At 49.5% G+C, this 13,058-nt stretch overlaps 1 protein-coding gene across 2 annotated transcripts in view; it reads left to right on the forward strand.

Moving 5' to 3' along the window:
- Galnt10 (polypeptide N-acetylgalactosaminyltransferase 10) overlaps positions 1-13,058 on the forward strand; it is a 146,734-nt gene that overhangs the window by 65,251 nt on the left and 68,425 nt on the right. The window contains exons 2-3 of one of the 2 annotated variants that reach the window (XM_028880054.2): positions 7,700-7,802; positions 12,067-12,205. In XM_028880054.2, coding sequence (XP_028735887.1) covers positions 7,700-7,802; positions 12,067-12,205 — 242 coding nt within the window. Of the gene's footprint in view, positions 1-7,699; positions 7,803-12,066; positions 12,206-13,058 lie in introns of those variants that run through there. The other variant, XM_028880055.2, reaches the window with a different exon arrangement.

Genomic DNA, 13,058 nt, shown 5'->3' on the forward strand with positions numbered 1-13,058 from the left:
CATACCATCTTAATCCCGTCCATTCGCAAGTATGTAATTCTTGGCTTTCAGTACGTTCCCAGTGCTGTCTGTGACCACCATATCCCCACCTTCCCCCAGACGCCCCCTCCTGCCTCCTTCACTCCATAGTAATACCTCTATCCTTTTTTTTACTGAATTTATCTCCTAGGTACTTACAGAAGTAGAATCATACGGTACACATCCTTCTGTGCGTGGCTTTATCTCACTTTGCGTTAATATGTTTTCAAGGTCTGTCTATGTCGTAGTAGCTGGCAGACATCCATCCCTTCTACAGTTGCGCAGTGTTCTACTGCGTGTCTGGACCATGACTTACTTATATGGGGAACACGACCTGAGTTGTGTCTTTGGACAGTTGTGACCAGTGCTGCAGTGAACACCGGTGTGTCCCGGGTTTGTGTCTCTCCTCCCATGACTCTGGGTGAGGCGTCACTGGGTCGTGTGACGGCTCTCTTTAGCCTTTTGAGAAACCTCTAGCCTTGTCTGTGGTAACTGCTCCCACTGGCAATCCCACCAACGCTCACTCACGTGGGCCCCAGTTTCTCCATGCACATCCTGCCAGCACTTGTTTTCTGTGTATTCAATTACACTCTCCTGCTGAGTAGTAAATGATGCTTCAGGAGAGGTTTGAGTCCTAGTTCCCTAATGGCCAATGCCTGGAGTTCTGAATGTTCTTTGTGCACTCTGAATAGGAGGCCTTCATCAGGCACATTTTGCAGATATATTCTAGTCCACATCTTGTGCCTTGAAGAACCAAAGATATGGTTGTAATGAATTCCAATTCAGCAAAATTTACACTGTGTCTTATTTAAGAAACATTTGTGTCGAGCCTGGTGGTACACTGCCTCCCAGCACTCAAGGTCTGGTAGATCTCTGTGAATCCAAGACCAGCCTGGTCTACAGAGTGAGTTCCAGGACAGCCAGTGCTACATAATAGGGAGACCCTGTCTCAAAACAAAAACAAAAACAACCAACCAAACAACAATGACAAAAAAAGAAAAAGAAAGAAACATTTGCCTATGGACTGGGGAGATTGCTCAATGGTTAGAGCACTTCTCTCCCCAACCCCCCAACATGAGGACCAGAATCTCTAGAGCCTGGACCCCGCCCCCAGAACCCACATAAATGTCAGGAGGGTATGTATGGTGGCCTACCTGTGATTCCAGCCTGGGAAGGTGGAGACAGATGATCCCCAGCGCAAGCTGGTTACAAAACTAGCCCTATCAGTGAGTTCTGGGTTTGATTGAGAGACCCTGCTTCAATTGAAAAAGGTGGAAGAGCTGTAGAGAATGATTCCAGATGCCAACCTTGGGCCTCCGCCTGCATGCACATTGACATGCATGTGCTCACACACATGTTAACTCATACACACTCATATGAAAAGGGAAAAAAAGGAAGAGAGGAAGGGAGGAAAGAAGAGAGATAGATTTGCCTAAATAAATTCCTACATGCTCTTTCCTTATGTTCAGCTCCAGTCTGTTTTGTGTGCGTTTAAGAGTTAGGCCTGAGCTTGGCTAGTCTGTCTGTGCTCCGTTCTTCCTCTAGCCCACACTGGCCTGCATTCTGTTCTCTTGTACTTGCCATCCTCCTGCCTCAGCCGCCCAAGTGCTGGGATTGCAGGTGTGCAGCACCATGCTGAAAGAGAAGTGTGTATTGGCTTCTGGTGTATCGTACGTCATCATTCCAGCACCCTTTTTGAAAAGTTTCCCCATCCAACTTCCTTAGCACTCTCAATCAGAACTCACTCAGTAAGTTTGTATGGACATACACGTGTGTGAGTGTGTACGTGTGTGATCAAGCATGTATGTGTATATACGTGCTTGTGTGCGTAGAATGTGTGTATGTGTGCAGTCTGGGGGATGGTGTTAGTATGTGTTTGTTCTCTACTGGACCTCATTAGTCCCTTGTCTGTCCTCACTCAAGGACTACATTCTCGTGTTCACTGTAGTCATGAACCAAACCTTGAAAAGTCCGTGTGTTCTTCAATTTTGTTTTTTTGTTTGTTTGTTTGTTTTTGTTTTTTGTTTTTTGTTTTTGTTTTTTTTTGTGTGTGTCATTGGTTTAGCTATTTGTCTAAGTCCCTCATGTTTCTACCAAGACTGCTTTGTGCCTGTAGATCCATTCTCGTAGGACTGGCATCGTTTTGTCTTTTTAGGCAGGGTCTCACTGTGCATTCTCGGCTGCTCCAAATTTCATGGTCCTCCTGTCTCTACCTTTCAAGTGCTGGACCCCCACCTCTGGGAGGACTGACACCTTCACATGGAGTCTTCCTAAATACTGCTGCGCCCTGTGTCCGGATTTACTTAGAGCTCTGACTCCTCTGGTGCTGATTTGTAGCAAAACACGTGCCATGGATATTTTGTTCAGTGTGTCTCATACATGTTTGCATGTTGGCACCACGGCAAATGGTATTTTTTTTTTTTATTTCACTTTCCAATGTTCCATCGCTAGTATTTGGAAATTAAGTTGACTTTTTCCTATCACCCCTGCCCCTCCTGATGTTTTAAACTCACTAGTTCTAGAAGCATTTCTGTAGGTGTCTCAGCATTTTTCAAGTCAGTAATATGGTGTGCCCAGGTAATTTTTATACCAATGCTTCGGGCCAAAGAGTAGAGACCAAGACAGACAGGGGGACCTGTCTGTGGACCTACTCCTCATAAATGTGAACAGGAGGAATGAGAGAGCTGGGCCTCCTAGGTCCCCTTCAGGCTCCTTGCCACCACAACAAGCACTTCTTAACAGAAGATACGCGTCTCAGTTAAGACCAGATTTGAATGACTCAAGCAAGATAGGCTTGAAAAGCTTGGAAGGGAGTTTGTGTGTGTGTGTGTGTGTGTGTGTGTGTGTGTGTGTGTGTGTGTGTGTGTATGAGTGTGAGAGCTAAAATGTCTGGTACTTCTATATGAAAATAAAAGCAGCCCCAGAGGAAAGACAGACAGAACCTCTGCCACCAGCCGTGAGGGTTAGGATACAGACAGGAAGCTGACTGGCAATGAAGGAGGCAGGAGTTCAAAGCCCATGGCATCTTCTAGAAATCACCTTCTGGTGAGGTGAGCCCTCTGTCTTTGGAGTTGTGCAGCCCATTAAACTGACCTGAGGCCGTTTAATCAGAGGACAAAGTTAATCCTCAGAGCCCTTTACGGCATTAAATCCTTGTGACTATGTTAGGCACGTCTAATCCCTACGTGACCTTCCCTGCACCCCGAAAAAAATAAAACAAAGGCATATCTGCTCCTTCATTCTCAGTGAAAAATAGACCTGCTTTTTTGGAGCTCACATTTTGGGGAGACAGGCATGTCATCAGATGAGTCTCAAATGAGTGCCCAAAGGAACACGAAATGTGAAACTCTGAGGATGCTCTGGAATACCAGGGCAGCTTGCCTGAGGCTTTCCTCCTGGACCAGGGGGATGCCAAGGGTGTCCAGGAGATGGCATCTCAGCTCCCACTCAGTACTTGATTCCGAGACTCTATGGGGGATGGTACTAGTGAGGTTCAGTTGCGTTCTTACACCACTTGGTTCTGGTTAAAATAAAAACAAAACAAAACACATTTTCTCCAGGTCAGATGGTCTGAGGTAGTCAACCTCACTTGAATCTTACTTGTGAGGGCTAGAATAAGAGTGATCCTCCTCGGTTTGGAAAAAGAAACATTTCCTCTAGGTGAAAACAAAGTTGTCTCCATCCGGGTGTCTCTCATGGGAGGAGAGAGAGGAGACTGATCAAAGTATGTGGGTTTCGACACTTTATTCCTGACCTCAGCTCTGGCTCACTCCTTGCTCATTGACTGTTGTTCCCACCTGCCAAGGAGCCCTGGTCCAGACTTCCTCCTACTGTGTGGCTCATGTCTGCCATTTGAACCTTATTCATTTCCACCAGGTTGGGCTTTTGCCCTTAAATAAATCTGTCTGTCACTTTCAAGCCTCCATTCCTTGGTTCATGCATCCCCTCCAGTTGGATTCCACCTGCATTGCTCCCAGGTAGATCCCTCTCCATCTTTCCACACCCCTCCCAAAGACTCTTCTGTAGGAATCCTTCCCCAGTCACCTGGGCCGAACACTAATTCTTTATTCTTCTAAATATCTATAGATTTTATCTGTGTCCTTTAAGGCAATACACTTAGAGTGATGTGCGTTTTTTTCTTATACAATCCTGTTTGTTGAGCCCGTAAACTGTCTTATTTATCTATATGTGTAACTACTTTTCTCATTGCTATGACAACATACATCACCAGAAGCAGCTTACAGAAGGAAGATGCGGTTTTGTTTTTTGGTGTGTGGGGGTGTTTGTCTGCATGTAGTCAGCGTATCATGTACATGTCTAGCTCCTGTGGCAGCCAGAAGAGGGCGTCAGATTCTGTGGAACCAGAGTCACAGGTGGTTGGGAGCTGCCCTGTGGGTTCTGGGAACAGAAACCAGGTCCTTTGAAAGGGCAGCCACTGAACCATATCTCCAGGGAGGGTTTGTATTAATTAGTGGTTTAAGAAAGGTTAGAGTCCATCGTGTCGGGGATGGCACGGCGGCAGGAGCTGAGTGAGTGTGAAAGCACATGGTTCACAGCCAGGAAGCAGAGAGAGATGAACGCTGGTGAGCATGCAGTTCATTCTCCTTTGTATCCAGTCTGGGACCCTAAACCGCAGGGGTGGCACCATCCTATCAGGGTGTGCTCTCCTTCCTCTGTTAAACCTCTCTGGCAGTGCCTCTCAGACACTCCCAAAGGAGTGTCTCCTGGGTCTTGTGTTGCCGTGAAGAGGTACCATGACCACAGCAACTCTTACAAAAGAAAGCACTTATCTGGGGCCTTGCTAACGGTTTCAGAGGGTCAGTCCATGATCATCATGGTGGGAAACAGATCAACGTGGCATTGGAGCTCTAGCTAAAAGCTTTACATCCCGATCTGCAGGCAGAGAGACGCTGGGCCTGACATGGGGTTTTGAAACCCCAGAGCCCACCCCAGTGACACACCTCCTCCCACAAAGCTACGCCTACTCCAACAAGGCCACACCTCCCAGAGAGTTCACTAAATGGGGACCAAGCATTCAAGCATATGAGCCTATGGAGGCCATTCTTCTTGAAACCACCACACCCTGTATAAATCAACTCTGTGCATTTGGCTAAATAAGTTCTACCTGATCAGTGTGTGTGTGTGTGTGTGCCTGTCTGTCTGTCTGTATCTATGACTTTGTGTCATGCATACACACAAGAGGGCTGTCTTAGTTAAGGTTTCTGTTGCTGTGAAGAGACACCATGACCATGGCAACTCTTATAAAGGAAAAGCATTTAATTGGGGTGGCTTACATCTTCAGAGGTTCAGTCCATCATCATCATGGTGCGACATGGTGGCATGCAGGCAGACATGGTGGTGGAGAAGGAGCTGAGGGTCTTACATCTTAACCAGCAGGCAACAGGAAGTGGTCTGCAACGCTAGGCGTGGCTTGAGCATCTATGAGACCTCAAAGCTCGCCCCCCCCCAAGAGACACACTTCCTCCAACAAAGCCACACCTCCTAATAATACCACTCCCTGAGCTTATGGGGGCCAGTTTACATTCAAACTACCCGCAAGGGCTATTAGAATAATCTACTTCATGTGTGGCATCCAAGAGTGCTTGTGATCCTAAAGCAAAATCTGAAGGATGGTTTGGGAGGCTAGAGAATTACCCCAACGTCTGCAGTGAAGTCTCCCCTAATGTATCCTGAGACCTGGCTGAAGCCCAGGCCCTCTCCGTTTCCTTGTCAGCCCTCCTGTGGTTTTGAGGACCATGGCCAGCTGGGCCAGAGGTTCATCACCCTCGCTGGCAGGCGCTGCCAAGTCTTCAGTCTCGGGATTGGAGTGTGTGCTCTGACCCATCTTTCTTCTCCAGCAGAATGCGGTTGGCTTTGTTTCACCGTTCTCGCTCTCTTCAGAGGGTGCCAGACGCGCTAACTGATGATTAAAACAAAGATTAAAATTCCATTTGGATGAGTGAGTGAGTGGCAGTGGGAACCATGATCGATTCCTTTGGAATGTTGACTCAGAGCACATGGGTTCCAGACGCAGTCACTCCAAGCACGCCACATGCATTTGCTGTCTAAAGGGATTTCCAGACATTCTGCCAGCCTCCCCAGCTCCCTTACATCTTCACTGCGCCCCTTCCCTTTGTCTTCATCTCGTGTGGCAAGGGGACATTCTGGAAGCCAGGGGAAGGAAAAGTATCAGAAGATGATTGCAAACCAAAAAAAAAAAAAAAAAAAAAAAAAGACCTCAACCTTCAGAAATACAACCTCTGGGTGTTACAAAAACATTCAAGTACCTCTGGATTGAAAATCTTGGAATGATCTTTTACATAATATTACATGATCAGCGTTGAGTGTTGTGTGTTTGGAGCTAGAGGGTGGCTTAGTGGGTAAGCACTTGCTATTGCAAGTGTGACAACCTGATTGTGAATTCCCAGGACTCTTGTAAAAGCAGGAGTCTATCATCCTGTCCCCACCTCCCGCCTAACACTCACTCCTGAGGCTCTGCCCTGGGTGTGTAGCCATTAGCCGGCCATCTGCAGTTCCAGAGCACCAGAAAGGAGTTTGAATTGACTTGAGCCAAAGATTTCAAAGACTTAATCCAAAAAAAGAGTAAAATACCACCAGTCGGTGGTGGCCCGGGCCTTTAATCCCAGCCCCAGGGAAGCAGAGGCAAGTAGATCTCTGTGAGTTTGAGGCCAGCCTGGTCTTCAGAGTGAGAAAGGACAGCCAGGGCTACACAGAGAAACCCTGTCTTGGTGGGGGGCACAAAATAAATAAATAATTACATTTTACATTGATTGCATGTTGAAATGCTAATATTTTAGATAAAGTGAATTGGATTCAGTTATCTATATTGGGCCTGGCGAGGTGGCTTAGCAGATAAGAGTGTGCGCTGGTCTTGCAGAGGACCTACATTCAGTTCCTTACACTTACAGGCTAGCAGCTCACAACCGCTGCTAACTCCAGCTCCAGGGGATCCGATGCCCTCTTCTGGCCTCCCACAGACATGCCCACACACGGACAGACACATAAACACATAATTAAAAATTAAATACATCTTTAAAAAAAAGTACGTTGTTAAATCTAAGCTCACGCATTTGTTTGTTCCTTTGGGGTGCCGAGGGCTGAACCCTCGTGAATGCTAAGCTGGCACTCCACCGTTGAACTACACCCCTTAGCCTCTACTTTTGTGTTGTGTTGTGTTGTGTTGTTGTGTTGTATTGTTGTGTGACAGTGTCTCACAGTATATGCCAAGCTAGCCTAGAACTCACGGCCTTCCTGCCTCTGCCTCCCAGGATTACAGGGGTGTACCGCCACACCCAGCCTCGTTTTCTCTCTTCAGTGTGGAAAGCAGCTGGCTTTCCGTGTCTGCTCCACAAGTCCTTTCTGCTGGGCAGCACCACACTTGGCACCTTCTCCCACCGATGGAAAGATAAGCCTGTCTTTTCTTCCTCCCCTGGGCAGCGCGTTCCCAGCGGGCGGGTGGCGCTGAGCTTCTGTGCCCCTCTGGCTTCTGCCCATCCAGGGGTCCCATGGCAGGCACTCCGAAGGATGCTGGGAGGGCCGGACAGGTGGTAGCGCTCCCTTCAGGCGCTGTAGCGCCTGGACCTTTGTGACTGCCCATGTTTCCTTTTCAAGGTTTCTTCTCTTTATTTTCCTTTTCCTTTCGTTTTTTTTTTTTTTTAAGGATTTACACGGTCGACCAAAGAAGCCGTTTTTCTTGGAGGATAAAGAAAAGCTGAAGGACTGGCATGACAAGGAGGCCATCAGGAGGGACGCACAGCGAGTAGGTATGGAGGGGAGGGCTGAGTGTGGGCATGGCGTGCGTGCGTGCGTGTGCAGCTGCGGGAGTGTGTGTGCGCGCGCGCACGAGTTGTGTGTGTGTGTGTGTGTGAGGGGCATCTGGACCTCTTGTTCACTTCCTGCCTGCCACCACCCTCCCTACTTCCTACACCCACCTTTCACCTGTTCGGACCTCTCCTCTCAGCACCAGAACCGCTGTCCTGGGGTTTGCCCCGCCACCTTGGTATTAGCACGTGACCGTGCCTCTCGCAGGTCCCACGCTAAAGTAAGTAGCAACTGATTTGAGGTGACGCAGGCTGAACCCAGAGCAGGTCCCACTCCCAGCAACCTGACCAGCCTTTTATGGCCCACTGAATAAGAGGGGACCTGCACCTCGGAGATACGGTGTCACCTGCCAGCCGTCACATGGGGAGAGCAAGGCCGACCTGGGACTTGAACCCGGGTCTAGAAGGCAGAGCCAGCACCTCACCAGCTCCAGAGCTGGCTGCTTGGGCTTCACAGCTCCAGTTTCCTGCTGCCAGTAGGGCTTTGTCACCTGTCTTGTGAGGCTGGTAGGTAGGGGAAGGGCCGCCATAAGGAGGTGCAGAGACTGTGTGGAGATTCTTCTCTGCAGAGTGCAGGCAGAGGTCAGGAGAGCAGCCCCAGCGCCAGCCGCCAGCATAAGGGGCCACCGATGAAATCCACCCTTCCGGAGCCCCCGTCCTCCCCATCTGGGGGTGAGCACATGCAGTCTGCTCGGGCCACCCCAGAAGGCTGTTGTGAGGGTGTGGAGTGAGGTGATGATGATATGAGGTCGCTTTTGCCTGAGTGGAAAGTGGATACAGCAGCTTGAGAGACTGACATTGTGTGTGGTGATCTGGGTTAAAGGTGTCCCTTCTAAATTATTTATGGCAAAACCAACTCGCTACACAGCTCAGAAGAAAACGGGCGTTAATAACTGAGCCGGTGCCCAGGGCATCCCCAGTCCCGACACCCAGCACTCTGCTCTGTGTGCCAGGAATGTTAGATGAATGGAGAAGGATACTCGTTAAATTAAGAAAGGAAACATCTGCAAAGAGCCAGCTGGCCAGACAATTGTGCCTGAATTATTAGAATACCGGGCTGGCTAGCAAGGGGAAAAAAGAACAGCAGGGAAATTAAGAAAAATAAATGACTGTTTACTTCCTCGATTGTTGAAATAAAATTATACATAAGTATGAAAGAGTAAATATTTTTTTTTAAATAATTTATAATTGCCTAATTATGAGAAAGAAAAAGCGAATGATGAGACTGAGGAGTTCCACCCCGAGTGTCCTCCTCAGATGTCACAGTGGACCTTCTCTGATGAGAAGGCAGAAACTGAGGCCTTGCCAGGATGCTGTGCTGGGGTCCAGCTGGGTGGCCTGGGCTCCCTCTCCTCTCCTCTGCTCCACCTCTGGGCCTGATCGTGTGTGGCCCCGCCCCCGCCCGGCCCCGGCCCCGCCCCCGTATGGATCTCCTGGTGCCTTGCTCCAAGTGTGAGTTCAGGCCTCTTTCTGCCACAGCATCAGTGTCCTCGGTCATGTGACACCCAGAGGGCAGTTGGCCTTAAGCTGCTGTGACTGACCCTTGGATACTCAGCAATGCAGACCCTCGAGCTGCTTGTACCAGTTCCCGGTCACCAGAAGCCCGTGGGTACCCCGGAGAACGCGCTCACGGGGCACTGGAGACCCTTCTCAGCCACATTGCACACAGACTGCCAAGCGTTTGTCCCCTGAATCTGTGACTCGCAGTAGAACTTTCCAAGCAGACCTGGCTGAGTAGATAAGTCAGCTCTTGATTTACCTCCCGACTTCAAAGAGAAATCAAGGCATCTTTTATTATCGTAGCATTCTAAAAGTCGTTTATTTATTATTATTTACAGCCGTACTGAGGACCCAACCTCAACCCAGCAGCCCAGAGGTGCTAGGCAAGCGCTCTGCCGCTAAGCTACAGGCTAGCCCCTTGTTTATGGCAGTTTTGATTTACACAGACCATTTGCCTCGCTTAGATGGAAATCAATCAGATCGCCTCAAGTTTATCTGGTGCTTTACAGTTTACAGAAAGTGTTCACTTGCATGGCCTCTCTCGTTTGACTCCCCCAAACATGCTGCTGATATCAGAGAGAGCCAGGGTTCATCAGCTCAGAGAAGGCAGACCTGCCTCCTGTGGAGGGGGGCTCGGTGGGCAGGGGTTCTGGCTCTGAAGGGGGTACAGGAGCCTGGGCTTCGGCCCTCACAGCTGGTTCTGTAACCTTTGATGAGTTTCAGTACACCTGCAGAGTGAGAGCTCTCCAGTCCACTGTTCCGGGGGACTGTGGGGACTCTAGGGAAAGGTTGGGTGGCGTGCAGGACAGGACCCCGGCTGAGTGAATGCTGGTACCCTCCCCCTCTTCTCACTCCCCCCTGCACAATTTGGGGGATGCTTGGGTGATGTTAATCTTGATTGTTGAGGGCTAGGGAGATGGATCTTCAGTTAAGAGCATTTGATCCTCTTCCAGATGTCGGGCAGCTTACAACTGCCAGTAACTCCGGCTCCAGGGGATCTGATGTCCTCTTCTGGCTTCCACAAGCACTAGCACAGACACACACACACACACACACACCACACCACACACACACACAGACACACACACACTCTTCAAATTTTTTTTTAGATATATTTATTTCATTTTATGTATATGAGTGTTTTGCCTCTCTCTCTCTCTCTCTCTCTCTCTCTCTCTCTCTGTGGTGTGTGTGTGTGTGTGTGTGTGTGTGTGTGTGTGTGTGTGTGTGTGTATACTTCCATGGGTGTGCCTGGTGCCTGAGGAGTTCAGAAGAGAGAGATCCCCTGGAACTAGAGTTTGTGGATGACTGTAAACCATTCTATGGGTGCTGGCACCTGAATGCAGGTCCTCTGTGAGAAAGTGCTCTTTACTGCTGATCCATCTCTCTAGCCCCCCGTATAATTTTAAAAAATAGAAGAAAACTTTTTCTTTTAATTCATGGTTGTCTAGTTTTTTTTTTTTTCCTTGAGAAGTGCCTGGAAGATGAGTGGAGCTCACTCTGGGTCTGTCTGTTAGGGCCCCTCCAGAGACAGGCAGATCTTTGGAGCGCTGACATGGTAAATATAGGTTATAGGAGGAAGACGGGGTATGGGCTCAGGGAAAAGGCACCAAGATGAACTGTTCTTCGAGGGAAGAGATGCATTATTGTCGGAGATGGTCCAGTGGGGGCCTGAAGAGAGACTTCAGTCTCACAAAGAGCAGTGTCTATCCTTAAAGGTTTCCTTGCGCAGCATGGAAGCAGGCTTAGTTAATGTATGATCTAGTGGTAGTCCACAGTGATGCCTGTAGTCAGGTTGTCTCTGGTGTCCAGATGGCGGAGGGAGGGAGCAGATTTGGCTTCTTGTCAGAGCAGTGAATGGCCGGCCCACTTTCTGAAGAAACCCTGGAAGAGAGGGGGGCTTCCAGAATGTGTGCCTGGATCTTGTGAAGATACAGAATAGCCCCAGAAGGGCTTGGGACCCAACGAGGAAGCTGATATGGTGACAGTTTGGAAGGAGACAGAAGTAGGAGGTGGGGTCTCTGTGAAGAAAACAGACCAGTGGGAGAGTGCCCTTGGGGTTGAATCTCACCCTGGCACCTCTCCCTGTATTCCCTCTCTCTGTTTTCTGCATCCCCTGAGCCTCTTCCATGCAGTACACACACACACACACACACACACACACACACACACACACACCACACACACACACACACACACACACACACACACACCACTGCCACTGCATTCTGGTTCACAACAGGCACGGGAACACAGAGCCATGTGACGATGGACACAACCCCCTGGAACAAATCCTTTCCCCATTAAGTTGCATTTCTCAGGTCCTTGGTCACAGTAATGCAGAAGTGACTAATACGCCCTGTGACCAGGTATAAGATCACGAACAAAATTCAGACGTATTTATTTTATTTTACGTGTGCGAGTGTTTTGCCGTCCTGTGAGTCCGTGCACCACACGTGTGCGGTGCCCATGGAGGCCGTAAGAGGACATCTGATCCCCGGAACTGGAGTTACAGGTGGTTGTGAGCCACGACATGAGTGCTAGGACTGAAATCTGAGTTCTCTGCAAGAGCAACCAGTGCTCCTAACCACGGAGCCGTCTCTCCAGCTTCACGCCTAAGGCTCTATCTGCCGCCCAGTCATTCTCTCCCCAGCCTCAACCCTTGTCAAGGTAAACCAGCAACACTGAATTTGCTCTCTGCCCCTAGGACATGGAGAACAGGGGAAGCCTTACCCCATGACCGATGCCGAGAGAGTGGACCAGGCATACCGAGAAAACGGATTTAACATCTACGTCAGTGATAAAATCTCCCTGAATCGCTCTCTCCCCGATATCCGGCACCTGAAGTGAGTGTCACACATCTCATCTCCTGCTGCCTAAGGGCTTTGCCCATTGCTCTGGGTTGTGAGTTCAGTTACACGAAGGGCCGCCAGCCTCCTGTGGAACAGAGCCCCTGCAGAGGCTCCAGTGACCAAACCCTCTATAATTTGGAGCTGATGTGGCCAGGGATGGCGTTGCCTGACCGTCTGTTTCCTTCATGCCGGGGGTAGGAGCCAGCAATTCTCAGAGTCTCCCGAACAGCGGCATCAGTTCACCTGGGAATTTGTTATACGTGCTAGAGTGTGTGTGTGTGTGTGTGTGTGTGTGTGTGTGTGTGTGTGAGAGAGAGAGAGAGAGAGAGGAGAGAGAGAGAGAGAGAGAGAGAGAGAGAGAGGGGGGGGCACGTTGCCATAACACACGTGTGGAAGTCGGAGGACAACCTCTGGTGTAGGTCCTTGCCTCCTTCTGCCTTGTTTAAGGCAGGGTCCATTTGCTGTTCACCCTGTATACACTGTATACAGCAGGCTGGCTGCTGCCAGCTCCTAAGGAACTCTCCTCTCCCCGTCCCACCTCACTGTAAAGAGCGTTGGGATTATAGACAGTTCACTACTGTGTCTAGCTCTATGTGGATTCTAGCACTTCAAACCCTGGTCCCCAGGCTTGCTCAACAAGCGCTCTAGCCCCTGAGCGATCTCTCCAGCCCAGTCCTCCACTCAAATTTAACTGTCCTGGAGGGCGTCAGTTGTCAGTGCCCCCCAGAAGCCCTGTAGGCAACTCTGACACAGCCACAGGGTAGAAGAGGAAACCACATGGCTGGGAAGCCTCACTTAGAAGGCAGTCTGCCCTCCAGGACAAGTGCCCCATTCTGCACCGAGGTCT

This window comes from Peromyscus leucopus, chromosome 8b (genome assembly GCF_004664715.2).
Source record: "Peromyscus leucopus breed LL Stock chromosome 8b, UCI_PerLeu_2.1, whole genome shotgun sequence".
Lineage (NCBI taxonomy): Eukaryota > Metazoa > Chordata > Mammalia > Rodentia > Cricetidae > Peromyscus > Peromyscus leucopus.